General features: G+C 43.0%; 2 protein-coding genes across 2 annotated transcripts; both read right to left on the reverse strand.

Moving 5' to 3' along the window:
* Positions 1-13,728: 13,728 nt before the first annotated feature.
* Positions 13,729-14,667, reverse strand: LOC309517274 (olfactory receptor 2G3-like; the record flags this gene model as incomplete). Its single annotated transcript, XM_082196416.1, has 1 exon — positions 13,729-14,667. One exon carries the CDS (start codon positions 14,665-14,667, stop codon positions 13,729-13,731), a length of 939 nt encoding a protein of 312 aa, XP_082052542.1.
* Positions 14,668-19,993: 5,326 nt separating this feature from the next.
* Positions 19,994-21,032, reverse strand: LOC309517474 (olfactory receptor 6M1-like; the record flags this gene model as incomplete). Its single annotated transcript, XM_082196706.1, has 1 exon — positions 19,994-21,032. The coding sequence occupies one exon, from the start codon at positions 21,030-21,032 to the stop codon at positions 20,085-20,087; it is 948 nt and encodes a 315-aa protein (XP_082052832.1). The 3' UTR covers positions 19,994-20,084.

The raw sequence follows: 21,032 nt of genomic DNA on the forward strand, positions 1-21,032 counted from the left end.
ATAAATTTGTGACCTATAGAACAATAACTATAAAATTGTGAACTATGCAACAATATAGGAAAGAAAAAAGAGTTGTTTGACCATACAGCCACTAGAAATTTCATAGATATAAAAGCAGAGCAGAGTTATGAAGAAATAGAGACAAATGTAAAAAGTTACATGAAAAAAGTTACATGAAAAAAGTTATTTTGAGCAATGATAGTACAGGTTGGCTTTCAGGTATTGTTGGATTAAACTTCCCACCAGCAAATAGTCAGGATTGGTGGGCATTGTAGCCCAACAATATCTGGAAGGCAACTCATTTATGATTTAGAAATTTTATTTTAATAGTTTTTCCAATCTTATTTATTGTTTTTTTTTGTTATACGCCTTAATAATAATTTTAAATATTGTTCAATTCCTTACTTGCATGCATCCTAATCATAACAATAGAAATAAATCTCATTATGTTCGCTTTTCCCCATCTGAGTATAAATAGGATTCCTTCTTCCCTTCCTTCCTTCCTTCTTGATTAACAGAAGTTAACAGAGGTCAACAGAAGCAGGGGTTTCTTCCCATGGAGGTAGATATCGGATTATATCGTTAAACTAGTTTTCTATGTATATACTCAATGCAGACTAGGTTAGGTGGGCAGACAGGCTAGGAGCTGTAAAATAAAAAGATAAAACATGAACATATAACTAACGAAATGAAGTCCAATAAAAATATAAAAAGCTGCAGTATTATCACAATTCAACATGACTGGTAATAGCAGCATCAAGCTGGCCAGTCTATACTTATGTTTGCCCACCACACTCGTCTTAAAGGTTACATATTTCTCTTGCCTAGTGAAGCTTACCATATTTGTTTAATACTACAAGCTTCCCTCCAACACAGACAAACAGCACATTTGAAGAGATGTGCTTATACAAATATATTAATATTCATTTCTTTCTAGAATACATTCCATTATCTCTGTCAGGGAACTGACATCAGAGGAAAGGGAGGTGGTAGGGCTCCCAGAGGCTGGGAGGGAGTCCGCAGCTAAAGCAGGGACCAGCAGGGGGAGAGAGGGGTCTCTGGAGGAGGATCTCAGGAATGCTGAGAGAGACGCAGCAGCCAAGGCAGGAACTAGCAAGGGAGAGGGAGGGGTGAGAGACACGTCCAGCGAAAACAGCGGGGAGGTGTCAGAAGCAACCAGAGGGAGACCAATGCTTCGCAGGAAGCTGCCACGTCGTGAGTCCAGGAGACGCGTTTCCGTTAAGGAGCTTCTTTGCTGGAAACGCTTCCGCCGACAGCCACTGTCAGACTCTACCAGTGACTAGAGCAGACATGTCTGAGGAGCTCTGTCACACACAGAGGTTTGTGGAGCCGCACAAACTCTGAGGGAGCACGATTTTAAGCACAAGCAGCTAATCATCCCATCACAGCATTCTGACAGACTCTGTACGCTGCCTGTGCAGGAGAAAGCATCATGAGCGACCCAGCCGGAGCCGAAGGAGCAGGGGGTGGAGCTGGTCCAAGCTTGGAAGAAAGATACCGAGCATTGGAAGTCCAACTTGCGCTGCAGACGGCGAGGCTCGAGGAGAGGAGGGCTCAGGATGCAGACAAGAAGGGGAGAACCACTCAGTTCCCCAGAAAGGTACCAGGATTGGTGCAGAAGTTTGGGGGGGACCCCAAGGATTACCATGCCTTTAGGACAGAGATGCAATATGCTCTTAATGTGCAGTTTGATAAGTTCCCTGATGAGGAATCGCGAGTTGCTTTCGTAATTGGGCATCTTGAGAAGGGGGCGCGGGACTGGGTTCGACCCCTGATGGCAACGCACAATGACATCCTAAAGGACACTATGAAGTTCTTTCGTGCAATGGATATCATGTTTTCCAGCGATATTGAGGAAGGGTTGGTGCGCAGACAGCTAATGGCTTGCAAGCAGGGAAGCCGATCTGTCCGTGAGTACTGGACTGAATTTACCATGCTGATTCACAGATTGGGGTGGGATTTATCGGGGGCACCCATTCAGATGCTATTTGAAGAAGGTCTTTCTTCGGCTGTGAAAGACGAACTGTCCCGGAGCCCCAGGGCGGTGTCTATGGATCAGCTGACCAAATCTGCGCTGACCATAGGAGCGCGCCAGGAGGCAAGAGCCTTGGAGAGGCGGGAAGGGAGAGGGGAACGTTGGAAAGAGTTCCGCATTCCAGACATTCCTGAGCCAGCTTTCCCGCCGGCAGAGCCGATGGAAGTCGGAACAGCCCGCGCGCGCGCAGTTTCAAAGCCCAGTGAGGGGGCTAAGAAGGAGGGAAAGGGCGCCCGGAAATGCTATCTCTGCCAACAGCCAGGCCACTTTGCCAGAGTCTGCCCCCAGAGGAAGGAATGGCAAGGGATGGTGGGGGCTGTTGAGGGAGGAGAGCATGGAGAAACGGAGCAAGTAAAAGCCAACGCCTGGTTGCCAGAATCAGGGCACTGCAGCCAGGCCAAAGAGCAGTGAAAGTGCCCACGCCGGAACCTCCTAAACCTGCTCTAGTGATTGAAGTGTCGCTAGAGCTGCAAAATGGACACCTCCTAAAAATAAAGGCGCTGTTGGACTCAGGCAGCTCCTGCAATTTTATGAGCAAGGAGTTTGCTGCTGAACACCAGATACAGACAATCCCTTTAAGCAACCCCCTGCAGGTGACCACGATCGATGGCAGGGAACTGTTGGGAGGAGGAGTCAGCTTGCAGACCCTCCCAATGATAATGAGGGTGGCAAGGCACACAGAACTGATAGCGTTTAATGTGGCCACCTTGGGAGGCGCTCCCATTATTTTGGGAATGAGCTGGCTGGCGTTACATGATCCGCTGGTGGGCTGGCATCAAAGAGTGGTGTCCTTCGGTTCAGCACATTGTTTAGAACACTGCAGGGGGGAAAAGGGTTCAGCAGGGGCCCAAGCCACCCTAGCAGGGACTGAAGTAATGGAGAAGGTGAAGGTGCCACCACAGTATGCAGATCTCAGCGACGTGTTCAGCGAGAAGGAAGCTGACAAACTACCCCCGCATAGGCCCTTTGATTGCCAGATCAATTTACTCCCTGGAGCACAGCTTCCTGTAGGCAAGTTGTATGCCATGTCAGACCGGGAAATGCAGGAGTTGCGAGAGTTCATTGACAAGAACCTTAAGAGAGGCTTCATCAGAGAGTCCAAAGCAGCGGGGGGTAGCCCAGTGTTTTTTGTGGATAAAAAGCACACGGACAAGCCGAGACTTGTATGTGATTTCAGGCGGTTAAATGCAGTGACAGAACCGGTGGTTTTCCCTATGCCCAGGATTGATGATATTTTGACCAGGGTGCGGAAGGGAAAGATTTTTACAAAGCTGGACCTAAGGGGGGCGTACAACCTAATACGTATAAGGAAAGGGGATGAATGGAAGACCACCATGTTCACCCCTTTGGGGGCATTTGAATATCTCGTGATGCCTTTTGGATTACAAGCAGGCTCCGCGTGTTTTCAATCATTCATGAACCACGTACTGGGGCCTTTGCTATACAAGAATTGCGTGGCCTTCCTAGATGATGTGTTGGTGTATTCGGAGAATGAGGAGCAACATGTGAGAGACGTCAGAGAAGTGTTGAGCAGGCTGCAAGCCAACAGGCTGTGGGTGAAACTGGAGAAGTGTCAGTTTCATACCAAGGAGGTGGAATTCCTGGGGTACCTCCTGTCAGACAAGGGATTGGCCATGGATCCCGGCAAGGTTCAAGCAGTGCTGGAATGGAAAACACCCAAAACCAAGAAGGATGTGCAGAGGTTCCTAGGGTTTGGAAACTTTTATCGTAAGTTCATCCGAAACTTCGCCCACCTGACGGCGCCCATTACAGACTGTCTCAGCAGTAAAAAGAAGTTTGTTTGGACGGCGGAGGCGGAGCGAGCGTTTGAGGAACTGAAAAGGGCCTTCGCCTCTGCTGAACAACTTCAGCATGTGGATTTACAAAAAAAGCTGAGGGTCGAAACAGACGCATCTGACAGAGCCATAGGGGCGGTGCTTCTTCTGCAGCCGGGGAGGGAGGAGTCAGAGTGGCGACCGTGTGCCTTCTTTTCGCGAAAACTGAACAAATCCGAGAGGAACTACACGGTGTACGACCGGGAACTTCTTGCTATTCATGAGGCTTTCCGGAGATGGAGGCACCTGCTAATTGGTGCACAACACAAGGTGCAAGTGTGCACGGACCATAAGAATCTAGAGTATTGGAGAACGGCGCGAGTGCTCAACCAACGGCAGTTGAGATGGGCCCAGGAGTTCTCCAAATTTAACTTTGAGATTTGTTACGTGCCAGGCCCAGAGAACGTTAGGGCGGACGCTCTCTCACGCAAACCTGAATATTTGGAGGGGGAGGGAGCACCCGAAGAGACCCATGTTATTCCAGAGGACCGCTGGGTGTGTGGGGCGGCATTGGTGGGGCAAAGGGAGCTGGTAGAGGGAACGGTGCAGGATGAATACACCCAGGACAAACTCAGGGGTCTCAGGAGGGAGGGAGACAAACCCGGGGGTTTTGAGGAGAGAAACGGGGTGTTGTACTACAAGGGAGCGTTATATATACCTGAAGGGGAATTGAGGGAAAAGGTACTCAAGCAACTGCACGATAGCCCCACAGCAGGGCATTTTGGGCAACACAAAACCATGTGGCTGGTTACCAGGGAATTCTGGTGGCCCAAGGTCAGAGAAGATGTGCGGGAGTATGTGAGAGGATGTGACCAATGCCAACGAGCCAAGGGGGAGAGGCAGGCACCGGCAGGTTTATTAGAACCACTACCCACGCCTGAAAGGCCATGGGAAGCAGTGGCAATAGATTTCATGACTGATCTGCCAAAGTCTCGAGGGAAAACAGCCATCATGGTTGTGGTAGACCTGTTAACCAAGATGGCCCACTTTATAGCCTGCTCACATGCGGTCACAGCAGAAGAAACCGCTAAATTGTTTGTAGAAAATGTGTTTAGGCTGCATGGCGCCCCCTTGAGGGTGGTTTCTGACCGAGGGAAACAATTTACTTCCAGGTTCTGGAGGAAGCTCATGAGCTTACTGCATGTAGAGGTTAATTTCTCAACTGCCCGTCATCCAGAAACCAACGGGCAGGCGGAAAGAGCTAATGGTGTCCTCCAGCAGTATTTGAGGTGTTATGTGAATGACAGAGAGAACGATTGGGTGGAGAAGCTGGCGTTGGCAGAATTTGCCTACAACAATGCAGAGAACGTGTCCACGGGGATGAGCCCCTTTTTGGCTAATCACGGGTGCCATCCCCGAGCCTTCCCAGGGGGGGAAGGGGAGAACTGGAGTGTTCCAGCTGCAGAACAGTTTGTTGAAGAAATGGAAGCGATCCATCGCCAGCTTCAACTTAACTTAAACAGGGCTAAGGAGGAATATAAGAGGCAGGCAGACAAAAACAGAAGGGAAGGTGAAAGCATTAGGGTGGGGGACCAGGTGTGGTTGTCTACCCAAGGGTTACCATTCAAAGGGGGATGTAAGAAGTTAAGACCCAAAAGGCTGGGCCCATTTGAAGTCACGCAGCAGGTCAACCCAGTGGCTTTCAGACTCCGGTTACCGAACCACATGAAGCTGCACCCAGTGTTCCACAGGTCGTTGCTGTCACCGTATAAAGGGGACAGAGAAGGGAGGGTCAATAGGGGACCAGCTATGGAGGAAAAGGAACACAGCTACCATGTAGCGGAGATTCTCGATTCCAGGTGGAAGGGGGATCAAGTAGAGTATTTGGTAATGTGGGAAGGGGAGCCGGAGTCGGAAAACACTTGGGTCATGGCAGAGGATGTAGATGACGAGGTTTTAATAGAAACTTTTCATCAGAGATTTCCCCGTAAGCCTCAGCCCGTGGCGAGGTTCCGGAGGGAATACTTTGCCACCACCGACGAAGAAGAAGAGTTGGAGGGGTTCTCAGATTCCGAGGCGGAGCAGGATTCAGCGAGCCGGAACGAAGACCGATGGAGGGAAATGTTCGAGACGTCTGAAGATGAAGAGGATTCTTTTCGGGGTTTCAGCTCCTCACCGCCCAGAGGAGAGAGTATGGGCGGGGGGGAAGGGGGCCCTGGAGGGGAGGTGGATGTCAGGGAACTGACATCAGAGGAAAGGGAGGTGGTAGGGCTCCCAGAGGCTGGGAGGGAGTCCGCAGCTAAAGCAGGGACCAGCAGGGGGAGAGAGGGGTCTCTGGAGGAGGATCTCAGGAATGCTGAGAGAGACGCAGCAGCCAAGGCAGGAACTAGCAAGGGAGAGGGAGGGGTGAGAGACACGTCCAGCGAAAACAGCGGGGAGGTGTCAGAAGCAACCAGAGGGAGACCAATGCTTCGCAGGAAGCTGCCACGTCATGAGTCCAGGAGACGCGTTTCCGTTAAGGAGCTTCTTTGCTGGAAACGCTTCCGCCGACAGCCACTGTCAGACTCTACCAGTGACTAGAGCAGACATGTCTGAGGAGCTCTGTCACACACAGAGGTTTGTGGAGCCGCACAAACTCTGAGGGAGCACGATTTTAAGCACAAGCAGCTAATCATCCCATCACAATCTCCATAACACTTTTGCTCCATGCACCTCAATTATTTTTATTTGAATTCTAAGAGTTTTATTGAGAATAAATCCCATGGATTTCAATTTAATTTCCGGGGGGAGAGAGGGAGGGAGATAAAAGTCTAATTGATACCCTCTCCTTATAGTACCTTAACCTACCTTAATCGTAATATGTACATTCATTGCTCTTTGGCCTTGATGTTACGTTGACAATAATGCTGGTGTTTAAATTCACTGACAAATGGAAGCATTAGTGACCCATACTTGGAAGGTACATAAATGACACTCTTACTGCTATGCAGATTTTCTGTTGAGATGTGATGTTGATAATAAAGAATGGAGATGAAATATAGGAGTAGGGTGTAGGAAATGAACCAGAACTGAGTTCTCAAACAAGCAAAGTCTTTTAAGAGCATAAAAAAATGAAAGAGTCCTGCTGGATCTGGTCGAGCATTCTATTCACACATTGGTCTATCTGATATCTGGACTATTTTGGAAAGGAAGGTGAAGCGTAATTTTAATAATAATAACTAAATAAAAATAGGAAGCAGGCCCAGAGACAGAATCTAAATACAAGAGCATTTACTCCATTTTACCAGTACAGTAAATGTTATGCAGAGAGCCACTGCCTTCAATTGTGAAAGCAGAGTCTAGTTATCATTCTCAGTTCACACTAATAGCAATATCAGAATATGTTTCATTCCTTTCATTTTTTGTTTTCTTTTAAATCAAGGATTGTACCTAGTTTTGTCTTGTTCACCTAAGTCTCTGATCAAGCTGAAATTTATAGTAAGGGTGAAAGCAATTGTCACTGGCACTCTTTTGCCTCTGCAGCCCCTGTTCCATTCAACCTCTACTCCAAAGGGCTCAGACTCTCCACAGAATATCACGGCAGGTTGCCAGAGAAAGGATGGATTTGCAGAGTTCCCTTCCCTCTGCCTATCTTCACAAAAACCTCTGCCGAATCAAAGAACATTGTGTGAGTTGAAGGACAGAATTAGAGACAATCCAATATGTTTATTTGTTCCTGGGGAAAAAAAACCCAAGATAACAGCACGAGACGCTACATTGCATGCCCCCCAACATTTCTCCATTGAAAATAGGAGAATAGAATTATCATTCCATAATGATAATTTTACTATTTATACCCCACACATCTTAGTGGGTTGCCCCAGCCACTCTGGGCAGCTTTCAGCATATATAAAAATGTAATAAAACATTAAACATTTTTTTTTAAAAAAAACACACTTCTCTATACAGAATTGCCTTTAGACGGCTTGGGAATCAAATAACTCCATACCCCCCCTCCCAATATTTCTCCAATGAAAATATGGAAGTGCTAAGGAAAAGTGGGACATCCCGGGATCAAATCAGAAAACTGAGCGGCTTCTTTAAATCAGGGATGTCCCTGGAAAACAGGGACACTTGGAGGGTCTGACATTGACATTCCCAGGGTATAGTACCCCTCTCTTCTGGAGATTCAATAATTGTAAAAAATGGGAACCAGCCAAGAAGATCCCTTCAGCTCCACCTTCATCCAAGCACAGTACAGGTAGTCTCATTGAAATAAATTAGACATAAGTTGTCCCACTGATTCCATAACTACCTTCTTTTGGATCCAACCCATAGTGTGTTTAATTCCTATTGTGTTTGGTCTTAAGCAGATTAGCTGAAAAGTACTGAATAATAAGACCTACTTGTATACCGTTCATACCACATGAATGCAGAAAAGAATGATTTAAAAAACTTCTATATTTACTCCTATCTTCTATATGATGGCTTTATTAGTTGTTAGAAAATCCCCAGGCTCCAATTAACTTTGCACGTCTTACTATGAAATGGACTCAGCAGATATTACCACTCCCTTAAAAAAAACAAAAAAACTTACAGGATAATAGAAGGTTAAAATGGACAACATTTAAAGAGATTTTTAGGGCCATATTATAATACAGATCTGGAGAAACAGAGTTGGGTGGGCAAAGGCACCCATAACTGCTAGGAGCAGGGGTCAACAAGGTTTATCTTGCCTGGGCCTAATCGGTCCCGCGGAGATCCCTCCATGGGCTGGATCGCGAACGTGTGTGCGCCTGTGATTTTTTGTGTCTGCATGTGCGCAGACGCAATTTCCGGCACCACAGAAGTGAGTTCCTGCACCACGCTGCACTGGTTTAGCGCAGCACGAGAGCAGGCGGCTCGGTTCAGGGGTGGCTCGTGGGCCGATCAAACAACCTCTATGGGCTGCTTCTGGCCCATGGGTTTTAGGTTTCTGAGTTAGGAAATGTTAGAAATTATTACATGGCAGAATTTAGATTATGTTTGGAGTATGAAAGGGAAAGTGCCAAACTAAACCAAAAAATCTCCTGGGAAGAAGGCCATCAAGGTGTAATTACTGGACAATGGCCAGCCATTGACCATCTGCCTGAGCTCAGGGTAAATAGCAGAATTGGGAGGGGACAGTTACAGGAGGCATGATGTCACACAGGAAAAATGTGCCCTTTTGGAAAAATAAAAGAGGTCTAGATAGGTGGGGTGAGTAAATAGAGGTTGGAGGAGAAGAGGGAGGACTCGACAAGCTGTTTTGAAGACCGAACCGTCTTGGTGAACTGGCTGAAGGCAGGTTGGGAGAGAGGCATGGAGATGCCTGGGAATCCAATTCTGGGCTACAGTGAAGGAAAGCCTCCTCCTGAGATGTAATGTTGTAAATTCTCCACAAGCCCATGTGTAAATATTTGTAAAATAAACCATATTTCTTAAAGACCTTTGTCTCTACTATGTCTTGATTTCCCAGACACAACCCTGGGTGAGCACATGGAACCCCCTAGAATCTTGCTACCATTTAGCAGAGATTGGGGGTGGGGTGGCACACAAACTTTAACACACACACACACACACAATCTAGATGTGAGTGTCACAGGCAGGCTTATGGGATTGACACAAGGATCAGATATCTCCCACCCAATGAGCCAAACTCAAACAGGCTCATGACTAAGTCTATCAATCAATAGTCTCTCAATTTTTTTTTAAATGCAGTATTTATTTGAAGTTTGGAAAACTCAGCAGTGGCCAGAGGATTGGAGAAGATCAGTCTACATCCCAATCCCAAAGAAAGGCAGTGCCAAAGAATGCTCCAACTACCGCACAATTGCACTCATTTCACACGCTAGCAAGGTTATGCTTAAAATTCTACAAGGAAGGCTCAAGCAGTATGTGGACCGAGAACTCCCAGAAGTGCAAGCTGGATTTAGAAGAGGCAGAGGAACCAGAGACCAAATTGCAAACATGCGCTGGATAATGGAGAAAGCTAGAGAGTTCCAGAAAGACATCTACTTCTGCTTCATTGACTATGCAAAAGCCTTTGACTGTGTTGACCACAGCAAACTATGGCAAGTTCTTAAAGAAATGGGAGTGCCTGATCACCTCATCTGTCTCCTGAGAAATCTCTATGTGGGACAAGAAGCTACAGTTAGAACTGGATATGGAACAACTGATTGGTTCCAAATTGGGAAAGGAGTACGGCAAGGCTGTATATTGTCTCCCTGCTTATTTAACTTATATGCAGAATTCATCATGCGAAAGGCTGGGCTGGATGAATCCCAAGCCGGAATTAAGATTGCCGGAAGAAATATCAACAACCTCAGATATGCAGATGACACAACCTTGATGGCAGAAAGTGAAGAGGAATTAAAGAACCTTTTAATGAGGGTGAAAGAGGAGAGCGCAAAATATGGTCTGAAGCTCAACATCAAAAAAACGAAGATCATGGCCACTGGGCCCATCACCTCCTGGCAAATAGAAGGGGAAGAAATGGAGGCAGTGAGAGATTTTACTTTCTTGGGCTCCATGATCAGTGCAGATGGTGACAGCAGTCACAAAATTAAAAGACGCCTGCTCCTTGGGAGAAAGGCGATGGCAAACCTAGACAACATCTTAAAAAGCAGAGACATCACCTTGCCAACAAAGGTCCGTATAGTAAAAGCCATGGTTTTCCCAGTAGTGATGTATGGAAGTGAGAGCTGGACCATAAAGAAGGCTGATCGCCGAAGAATTGATGCTTTTGAATTATGGTGCTGGAGGAGACTCTTGAGAGTCCCATGGACTGCAAGAAGATCAAACCTCTCCATTCTGAAGGAAATCAGCCCTGAGCGCTCACTGGAAGGACAGATCGTGAAGCTGAGGCTCCAATACTTTGGCCACCTCATGAGAAGAGAAGACTCCCTGGAAAAGACCCTGATGTTGGGAAAGATGGAGGGCACAAGGAGAAGGGGACGACAGAGAATGAGATGGTTGGATGGTGTTCTTGAAGCTACCAGCATGAGTTTGATCAAACTGCGGGAGGCAGTGGAGGACAGAAGTGCCTGGTGTGCTCTGGTCCATGGGGTCACGAAGAGTCGGACACGACTAAACGACTAAACAACAATTTATTTGAAAATTCACATATTTGCAGGAGGAAGAACTTTGAATAGAAAATACTTCTTATGGAAAGGGAAGAAAATGCACCTTTTAAAAACAGGGGATGCTTTTCTTTCCAAAGGAGGCTTGCAAAGCTTCTTGTGCAGTACTTCCTAAGCACCATTCGCCAGCTGGGTGTCAGTTATGTGGGAAGCACAGTGCAAGAGGCCTTAGTAGACACCACAAATCAACTATGATTGCCATATTTCAAAAAGTAAAAACCAAGACAGCCCGAAAGACAGCCCTACAACCAACCGATCAACAGTGCCTGCAAAGCCATTTTTGTCCAAGTCCCACCTATAGCTGCCCCTCAGCTGTTGTCACATATGACTTCACATGCAAGACAGCTGGGTGTGGCTTGAATGAATAGGATGAATGAAATGGCCTTACAAATAGGAAGCCCTAGCTTCCAGATTAGGTCCTCAGGCTGATAGTTCTCCTTTTCTGCTGTAGAGAGTTGCTGGAATTGGAAGTGGGGCCTAGGTCTGCATCTGTTCTGGAAAAGCTAGGTGCCAAACTGCAGCAGGTGTGGTCATGTTCAGTTAGTAACCACAGAAGGCCATGCTCCTATTACTGACATTAGCCAGGGCCACCCCAGAGGCAACATTCAGTTTTATAGTCTCAAAGATCAATGCTGAATGTTGGAAGAATTTGAACTTTGTGAATTTAAATATGAGAAGACTCTATTCACCCTTCCCAAATTAATGAATCAGGTGGATTTTGTACTTCTCCCAACTTTGTGACAGTGTTCCCAGTTCATGTAAAATGTGTAAATGCATTATCAAATGTTCATTTTAAATTATATTTAGAAAAATACATTTTGTGAGAAAAATACATTTTTTAATGCTAAACTTAACATTTTGACATGGATTTATTTATGTATGTATGCATCATCAAACTCTAATGCAGAATTGAATTAATATATGCAATGATGATACAGACTAGAAATATACTGATCCAACCACCCCTCGTTACACATCCCTACTGTGTCTGAACAAAGCTCTGAAACCAGAGCATAGAGTTCCAGGTAATTAATATAGTCATAGTCAGTTTATTTATAAACCACATCTTCTACAAATACATCTGTACTTGAAGCAGTTTACAAAAATATCTAAATATAGGAACACATTTTGTTGCTGGCATCCTTCTGTCTCAGGAGACAATGGAAAAATACATATGCTGTAGAGACTAATATGGGAGAGACATGTTTCGTTGTAGCTTGGGTAGAGGAAGGAGCACATTTACAAAACATAATAATACCTCATGACACAAAATAATAATGATGATGACAATTAATATTAAATAAAAATAACAGTTCATTTAACATACATGAAAATTTAAGAGTGCAAAGTTCAACAAGTCAAGTAGTTTCACATCCAAATGCACCATCAAAACTGATGGCATCAGTGCCGAGTAACCTCCTACCTTTTATTTACGCCTGATCCTCAAAGTCCAGAAAGTAACTTCAGACTTAATCTGGAAATGGATCCCTTATAAAGAGTCTTATGGCTAGAGTATGGGAAAAAGCAAGCAGAAACAGCTATTCACTGATGAAAAACACAGTTTATTTCCCCTCACATGGTTCTAGATTAAGGTAGGTAGAGAGAGAGAGCCAAGCAGTAGAAGCAAAGACCCAATGAAATCCATGAACTCGATAAAGCTGATGTCAATGCAGGTGAGGTGTAGCAAAGGGGCACTGTCACAGAAGTAGTGATTAACGACATTAGTTCCACAGTAAGGCAACCTCACTTTCAGCACTGTTGAAAAGAACAAAGACAAGAACCCACCGATCCAAGAGCCAATCAGCATACTGACACAAACTTTCCCAGTCATGAGAGTGGGGTACCTAAGCGGGTAGCAGATGGCCATGTAGCGGTCAAAGGACATCGCAGCAAAAAGGATGAACTCTGTAGAACCCATGAAGAAGTAGAAGTATGACTGAGCAAAACACAAAATATAGTCATGGGTTTGGGGGGAAGGAATAAGAAATAACTTAATATTCCCCACTGCTTTGTTGGCAATTGATCTGAATATAACATGCTTTAGACAGGTGGGTTGTGTGTGTGTGTGTTTCTTTGCTTTTTTTATCATTCTGAATAATTTGATGTCATCAGAAAACATGACCACCTCACTGTTCATTCCTCCTTCCGGGTTATTAATGAACAAGTTTAAAAGCATATGTCCCAGTATAAATCCTTGGAAAATCACACTTCATACATCCTTTCAATATAGGCTCTCTTTATCCCATGACTGCTAAGTATTCTCAGGAGTCTTTGGTCAAAGACTGTATCAAAAGGTTTTTGAATGTTCAGCTTTGCAATGCGGACTATATCACTCCTGTCCACATTTTATTGATACTCTCAATTACCTCTAAATTGTCACTTAGACAAATATGCATAAAAGTTCAACTTATTAAAAGACTTCTCATAAAAGTCTTCTCATAAAAGTCTTCTCCTGTATGCATGCATACAATTTTCAGAAGCCAATGGTGTCTAAAATAACATTTTAGCCATAATAATTGAACCAGATAATTAATATTAGTGTTCATTGAACCATCCTCTACCTCAGAGCTCAGGAATTTAGGAATCCACTAGCCTTGATTAATTTAGCATATCCTTCATTGTTTCTACATTGTTGAAGGCCCTGATCATTATAAAGTACGAGATGCTTTATACTGAAATTCTTGTTTGGACTATAAGCAATTTAATGCATATTTTAAAATACAGTCCCATTGATGAACACTGTTCCAATACATTTCTATTATGTCTTGGTCAATACATTCCTTCCCAAAGCTCTCATTAATGCCTCTTTGACTTCCTTGTTCCTGAAACTATATATAATGGGATTTAGCATAGGATTGATTACTGCATAAAATACAGAAATCAGTTTATCATTCTCAGGGGAGTAAAACGATTTTGGCCTCATGTACATGAAAATTCCTGTGCCATAATAAATGGTCACTACTGTTAGATGGGAAGAGCATGTGGAAAAAGCTTTGTGTCTACCACTAGTAGTACGGATTCTTATGATAGCAGCAATGATGTAGCCGTAGGACACCAGAACCAGGATAAAGGGCAGCATTAATGTGCCTGTACCCCCTATCAACATCAGAAGTTCTACTAAAGAGGTATCAGTACAGATCATGTGCAGCAGAACGGGGAGCTCACAGAAAATATGATCAATAACATAGGGTCCACAAAGAGGGGGCAAGAATATGGAGAGGGAAACCACAGAGACTAGAAAGCTGATGGTCCAAGATGCTGCTGCAGTCTTCACACAAACACGGTAGCTCATTATTGTGGTGTAACGTAAGGGATGGCACACTGCTGCATAGCGGTCAAATGCCATCACTGCTAGAAGGAGGCATTCTGCGGCTCCCATAAGGAGGGAAATATGGGTTTGCAGCATGCACAAGTGATACGATATAGTTTTCTTGGTGGATATCAGGTTGGCCAACATTTTGGGGACTACAGCAGTGGTGTAGCAAAGGTTCAGAAATGCCAAGTGTTGAAGGAAAAAATACATGGGAGTATGCAGATGGGGATCTGCTGTGGCCAAGCAAATTATACTAATGTTCCCAAGAAGGGTTGCAGCATATAGAAAGAAGAAGATTGCAAAGAGTAAAGGTTCCATTTTTGGATGATTAGAAAAACCCAAAAGTATGATTTCCCAACCTTCTGTATCATTTGTTGGTCTCATAATGCCCCATCGATTCCAACTATTGGGAGGGGGGGAACCTGGAAGAAGAGCAGACAAAACTACATTTTAGAACGTGAGAATATAGATGTATCATAATATATCCTAAACCTAAATCCTGCATCTAAATTATCATTCATTAAAAGCAATATAAACTTTATGCAATATTGTTCCATAACTTCTTTAGGCATATCTCCATCAGTATGTCAAGGCAAGTTTTAGTTTTCAGTTTTATGCTGTTTTGCATATTCTATGTCTGGAAAAGATCAGTAAGGTTGTTTTCCTCCTGATGTAACTTCCTGTTTATGAAAAAAATTATAAAATTGTGGTCTATGCAACAATTACTATATAATATAGGGGGGAACAGTTCTTTGATCATACAGGTACTAGAAATTTAGCAGATATAAAAGCAGAGCAGAGCTGGGAAGAAATAGAGACAAATTAAAAAAGTTACATTTTTAAAAACCAAGTTATTTTGAGCAACGATAGTACTGGTTGGCTTTCAGATATTGTTGGATTAAACTTCCCACCAGCAAATAGTCAGTATTGTTGGGCACTGTAGCCCAACAATATCTGGAAGGCAACTCATTTATGATTTAGAAATTTTATTTTAATAGTTTTTCTAATCTTATTTATTGTTTTTTGTTATACGCCTTAATAATAATTTTAAATATTGTTCTATTCCTTACTTGCATGCATCCTAATCATAACAATAGAAATAAATCTCATTATGTTCACTTTTCCCCATCTGCATATAAATAGGATTCCTTCTTCTCTTCCTCCCTCCTTGATTAAGAGAAGTTAACAGAGGTAAACAGAAGCAGGGGTTTCTTCCCATGGAGGTAGATATCAGATTATATCCTTAAACTAGTTTTCTTTGCATATACTCAATGCAGACTAGGTTAGGTGGGTGACTGGGCAGACAGGCTGGGAGCTGTAAAATAAAATGATAAAAAATGAACATATAACTAACCGAATGAAGTCCAACAAATCTACAAAAATCTTCAGTATTATCACAATTCAACATGACTGGTAAAAGCAGCATCAAGCTGGCCAGTCGATGCTTATGTTTACCCACCACACTCGTCTTACAGTTTACATGTTTCTCTTGCCTAGCAAAGCTTACCATATTTGTTTAAAACTACAAGCTCCTCTCCAACACAGACAAAAAGCACGTTTGAAGAGATGTGCTTATACCAATATATTAATATTCCTTTCTTTCTAGTATACATTCCATTATCTCCATGCCACTTTTGCTCCATTCACTTGTAACCTCAATTTTTATTATTTTTTAATTCTAAGAGTTTTATTGAGAAGAAATCCCATGGATTTCAATGTAATTTCCAGGAGTTAGGGGAGGGGACAGGAGAGAGAAAAGGCTAATTGAAACACTCTCCTTATAATAGCTTAACCTACCTTAATCCTAATCTGTACATTGATTGCTCATTACCCATGTTACATTGACAATAATGCTGGTGTTTAAATTCACTGACAAATGGAAGCATTGTGACCTGTACTTGGAAGGTGTATAAATGACACTCTTACTGCCATGCAAATTTTCTATTGAGATGTGATGTTGATAATAAAGAATGGAGATGAAATATAGGAGTAGGGTGTAGGAAATGAACCAGAACTGAGTTCTCAAACAAGCAAAGTCTTTTAAGAGCATAAAAAAATGAAAGAGCCCTCCTGAATCAGACTTAAAAACATAATAAAACATTTAAAAAACACTTCTCTATAAAGGATTACCTTCAGATGGATTGGGAGTTGAATAACTCCATACCCTGCAACATTTCGCCAATGAAAATAGATACATCCTAAGGAAAAGTGGGACATTCCGGGATTGAATCAGAAACCGAAGCGGCTTCTCTAAATCAAGGATGTCCCTGGAAAATAGGGACACTTGGAGGGTCTGACATTTACATTCCCAGAGTACAGTTCCCCTCTCTTCTGGAGATTCAATAGTTGCAAAAAATGGTAACCAACCAGGAAGATTCCTTCATTTCCACCTACCTCCAAGCACAGTACAGGTAGTCTCATTGAAATACATTAGACATAAGTTGTCCCATTGATTCCATAAGTACCTTCTTCTGGAACCAACTCATAGTGCGTTTAATTCCTATTGTTTTTGGTCTTAAGGAGATAAGCTGAATAGTATGATTAAGTATGAATAAGTATGAACTTGAATACAGTTAATGCTACATGAATGCAGAAGAGGATAATTAAAAAAAACTTACATATTTACTTTTATCTTCTATATGATGGCTTTATTAGCAGTTAGAAAATCTCAAGGCTCCAATTAACTTTGCACGTCTTACTTTCTACTATGAACCCCCCCCCCAAAAAAAAATTTTTTTACAGGATTATGGGACATTAAAATGGTCAACCTTTAAAGAGATTTCTAGGGCCATATTATATTGTTACAGATCTGGAGAAGCAGACTTGGGGAGCAAAGGATCCCATAACTGCTAGAGTTAGGGAATGTTAGAAATTAGTATATGGCAGAATTTAGTTAATGTCTGGAGTATGAAAGGGAAGGTGCCAGACTAAACAAAAAAAATAAATCACATGGGAATAAGTGCCATTAAGGTATAATTACTGGACAATGACCATCCATTGACCTTCTGCCTTAGCTCTGGCTAAATAGAAGAGTTGGGAGGGGACAGTTACAGGAGGCATGATGTCACACAGGAAAAATGTGCCCTTCTGGAAAAATAAAAGAGGTCTAGATAAGTGGGGTGAGTAAATAGAGGTTGGAGAAAAAGAGGGATGACCCCACAAGCTGCTGGGAAGACAAGAACCATCTTGGTGGGATGGCTGAAGGCAGGTTGGGAGAGAGGCATGGAGATGCGTGGGAATCCAATGCTGGGCTACAGTGAAGGAAAGGCTCCACCTGAAATGTAAATGTTTTAAATTCTCTCCAAACCCAGGTATAAGTATTTCTACAATAAACCATATTTCTTAAAGATATTAGTCTCCACTATGCCTTGATTTCCCAGATACACCCCTGTTTGAGCACATCGAACCCCCTGGAATCTTGCTACCACTTGGCAGAGTTTGGAGCAGGGGTTGGCACACAGACTTAAAAAAAAAAAAATCATTTCTAGATGTGAGGGTTACAGCCATGCTTATGGGGTTGACACAAGCATAATATATCCCCCAATGAGGCAAACTCAAACAGGCTCATGACTAAGTCTATCAATCAGTAGTACCTCGTCTTTTTTAAAAAAAAATCATTATTTGAGAATCCACATATTTGCTGGGGGAAGAAATTTGAATATAAACTACTTCCTTTGCAAAGGGGAAAAACTGCTCCTTTTAAAAACAGGGAATGATTTTATTTCCAAAGGAGGCTTGCAAAGCTTACTGTGCAGTACTTCCTAAGCACCATTCGCCAGCTGGGTGTCAGTTGTTGAGCTTTTTTGATTTTGGAAATTCCCCCCAGACAATTTCAATTCCACTTTTCAAATCCAGGAATGTCTGGGAAAATCAGGACATATGGCAGCCCTACAACCAACTGATCAGCAGTGCCTGCAAAGCCTTTTTTGTCCAAGTCCCACCTATAGCTGCCCCTCAGCTGATGTCACATATGACTTCACATGCAGGACAGCTGGGTGTGGCTTGAATGAAATGGCCTTACAAATAGGAAGCCCCAGTCTTCCAGATTAGGTCCTCAGGCTGATAGTTCTCCATTCCTGTTGTAGAGAGTTGCTGGAACTGGACGGTGGGGTCTGCATCTGCATCTGTTCTGGAAATGCTAGGTGCCAAAGTGCAGCAGGTGTGGTCATGTTGAATTAGTAACCACAGAAGGCCATGCCTCTAGTATTGACATCAGGCAGGGCCACCCCAGAGGCAACATTCAGTCTTACAGTCTCAAAGATCAATGCTGAATGTTGGAAGAATTTGAACTCTGTGAATTTCAATATGAGAAGACTCCATTCACCCTTCCCAAATTAATGAATCAGGTTGATTTTGCACTTCTCCCAACTTTGTGACAGTGTTCTCAGCTCATGTAAAATGTGTAAGTGCATTATCAAATGTTCATTTTACATTATATTTAGAAAAATACATTTTGTGAGAAAAATACATTTTCAAATGCTAAACTTAACATTTTGACATGGATTTATTTATATATGTATGCATCATCAAACTCTAATGCAGAATTGAATTAATATATGCAATGGTGATACAGACTAGAAATATACTGATCCAACCACCCCTCGTTACACATCCCTACTGTGTCTGAACAAAGCTCTGAAACCAGAGCATAGAGTTCCAGGTAATTAATATAGTCATAGTTGATTTATTTATAAACCACATATTCTACAAATACATCTGTGCTTGAAGCAGTTCACAAAAATATTTAAATATCGGAGCAGATTTTGTTGCTGGCATCCTTCTGTCTCAGGAGACAATGGAAAAATACATATGCTGTAGAGACTAATATGGGAGAGACATGTTTCGTTGTAGCTGGGGTAGAGGAAGGAGCACATTTACAAAACATAATAATACCTCATGACACAAAATAATAATTATGATGATAATTAATATTAAATAAAAATAACAGTTCATTTAACATACATGAAAATTTAAGAGTGCAAAGTTCAACAAGGCAAGTAGTTACACATCCAAATGCACCATCAAAACTGATGGCATCAGTGCCGAGTAACCTCCTACCTTTCATTTACTCCTGATCCACAAAGTCCAGAAAGTAACTTCAGACTTAATCTGGAAATGGATCCCTTATAAAGACTCTTATGCCTGGAGTATGGGGGAAAGCAAGCAGAAACAGCCATTCAATGATGAAAAACACAGTTTCTTTTCCCTCACAGTTCTTCTAGAAGAAGTTACATTATGAAGGCTCTTGGAGTGTGGGGCAAAGCATGTGAAACCAAAGTCTCCCCCTTCCCCTCATATTCACACCATACATTTAAAGTGAATTGCTTTCCCTCAAAGAATCCTGGGAGCTGTAAGTCACTCCTCACAGAACTACAACTCCCAGCACCTTTAACAAACAACAGTTTGCCTGTTTTGCTCTATTACCAAAGGGGCACTTGGGGGGAAGGATCTACTTAACAAGGGGAAGGATCCAGCTGCAAGGAGCAGAGGAACAGGAACAGGAGGACCTGGCAGTATATCAGTCTCCCCTGGACCATAGCTGGTTGAAGAGCTTGGTCATGAATAAGGGCGTAGTGCTACAACTGAAAAGACTCTCACTCTCTGTTCACAACCCGCATAACCTCACATGGTGGGGAACATCTTTAGAGAAGAAGTTTCTCTGTAGATTAGTGTAGGAGAAGGCAATTCTCCACAGTCATAAAACCCAGTCAATATGCACTATGGACAATGCAATCTGTGCTGTTGTGTTGAAAATGTGAACTTTCATGTAAGGTGTATATTCTGAAGGTGTATATAGTACATTAGTTATATTTTATTCTGGAGGTTAGCTTCTTTAGGACATCTTTTAACACCTCTTTCATTTGTTCATTCCTTAGACTAAAGATGAAAGGGTTCAATAAAGGTGTCAAGATGCCAGAGAAAATGGCTAATGCTTTGTTCATGCTCATGGTGTCACTCTGGGATGGCCTGACATAAACAAAGATGGAGATTCCATAGCCCATGGAGACAACAGTGAAGTGGGATGCACAGGTGGCAAAGGCCTTCTCCCTTCCCTTTGCAGAAGGAATTTTGAGGATGGTACTGATTATGTAGACGTAAGAGACAGCAGTGAATGAGAGAGAGCCAAGCAGTAGAAGCAAAGACCCAATGAAATCTATGAACTCAATAAAGCTGATGTCAATGCAGGCGAGGTGTAGCAAAGGGGCACTGTCACAGAAGTAGTGATTAATGACATTAGGTCCACAGTAAGGCAACCTCACTTTCAGCACTGTTGACAAGAACACAGACAAGAACCCACCGATCCAAGAGCCAATCAGCATATTGACACAAACTTTCCCAGTCATGAGAGTGGGGTACCTAAGCGGGTAGCAGATGGCCATGTAGCGGTCAAAGGACATCGCAGCAAAAAGGATGAACTCTGTAGAACCCATGAAGAAGTAGAAGTATGACTGAGCAAAGCAACCACCAAACGAAATAGTTTTTCTTTCAGCCAGGAGGTTGGCTAACATTTTAGGCACAACACACGTTGTCATGAGTATCTCAATTAAGGACAAGTTGCTGAGGAAGAAATACATAGGGGAGTGAAGGCGATGATCAGTGCAGATGAGTACAATGATGAGTGCATTCCCCAGCACTGTCACCAGGTAAATGAGAAGGAAAACTATGAAGAGGATGATCTCCACATTTGGTTCATACATAAATCCAAGCAGAAGAAATTCACTGACATTTGTCACATTCTCTATTTCCAT

The sequence above is a fragment of the Podarcis vaucheri genome, assembly GCF_965113315.1.
Source record: "Podarcis vaucheri genome assembly, chromosome: 13".
Classification (NCBI taxonomy): domain Eukaryota; kingdom Metazoa; phylum Chordata; class Lepidosauria; order Squamata; family Lacertidae; genus Podarcis; species Podarcis vaucheri.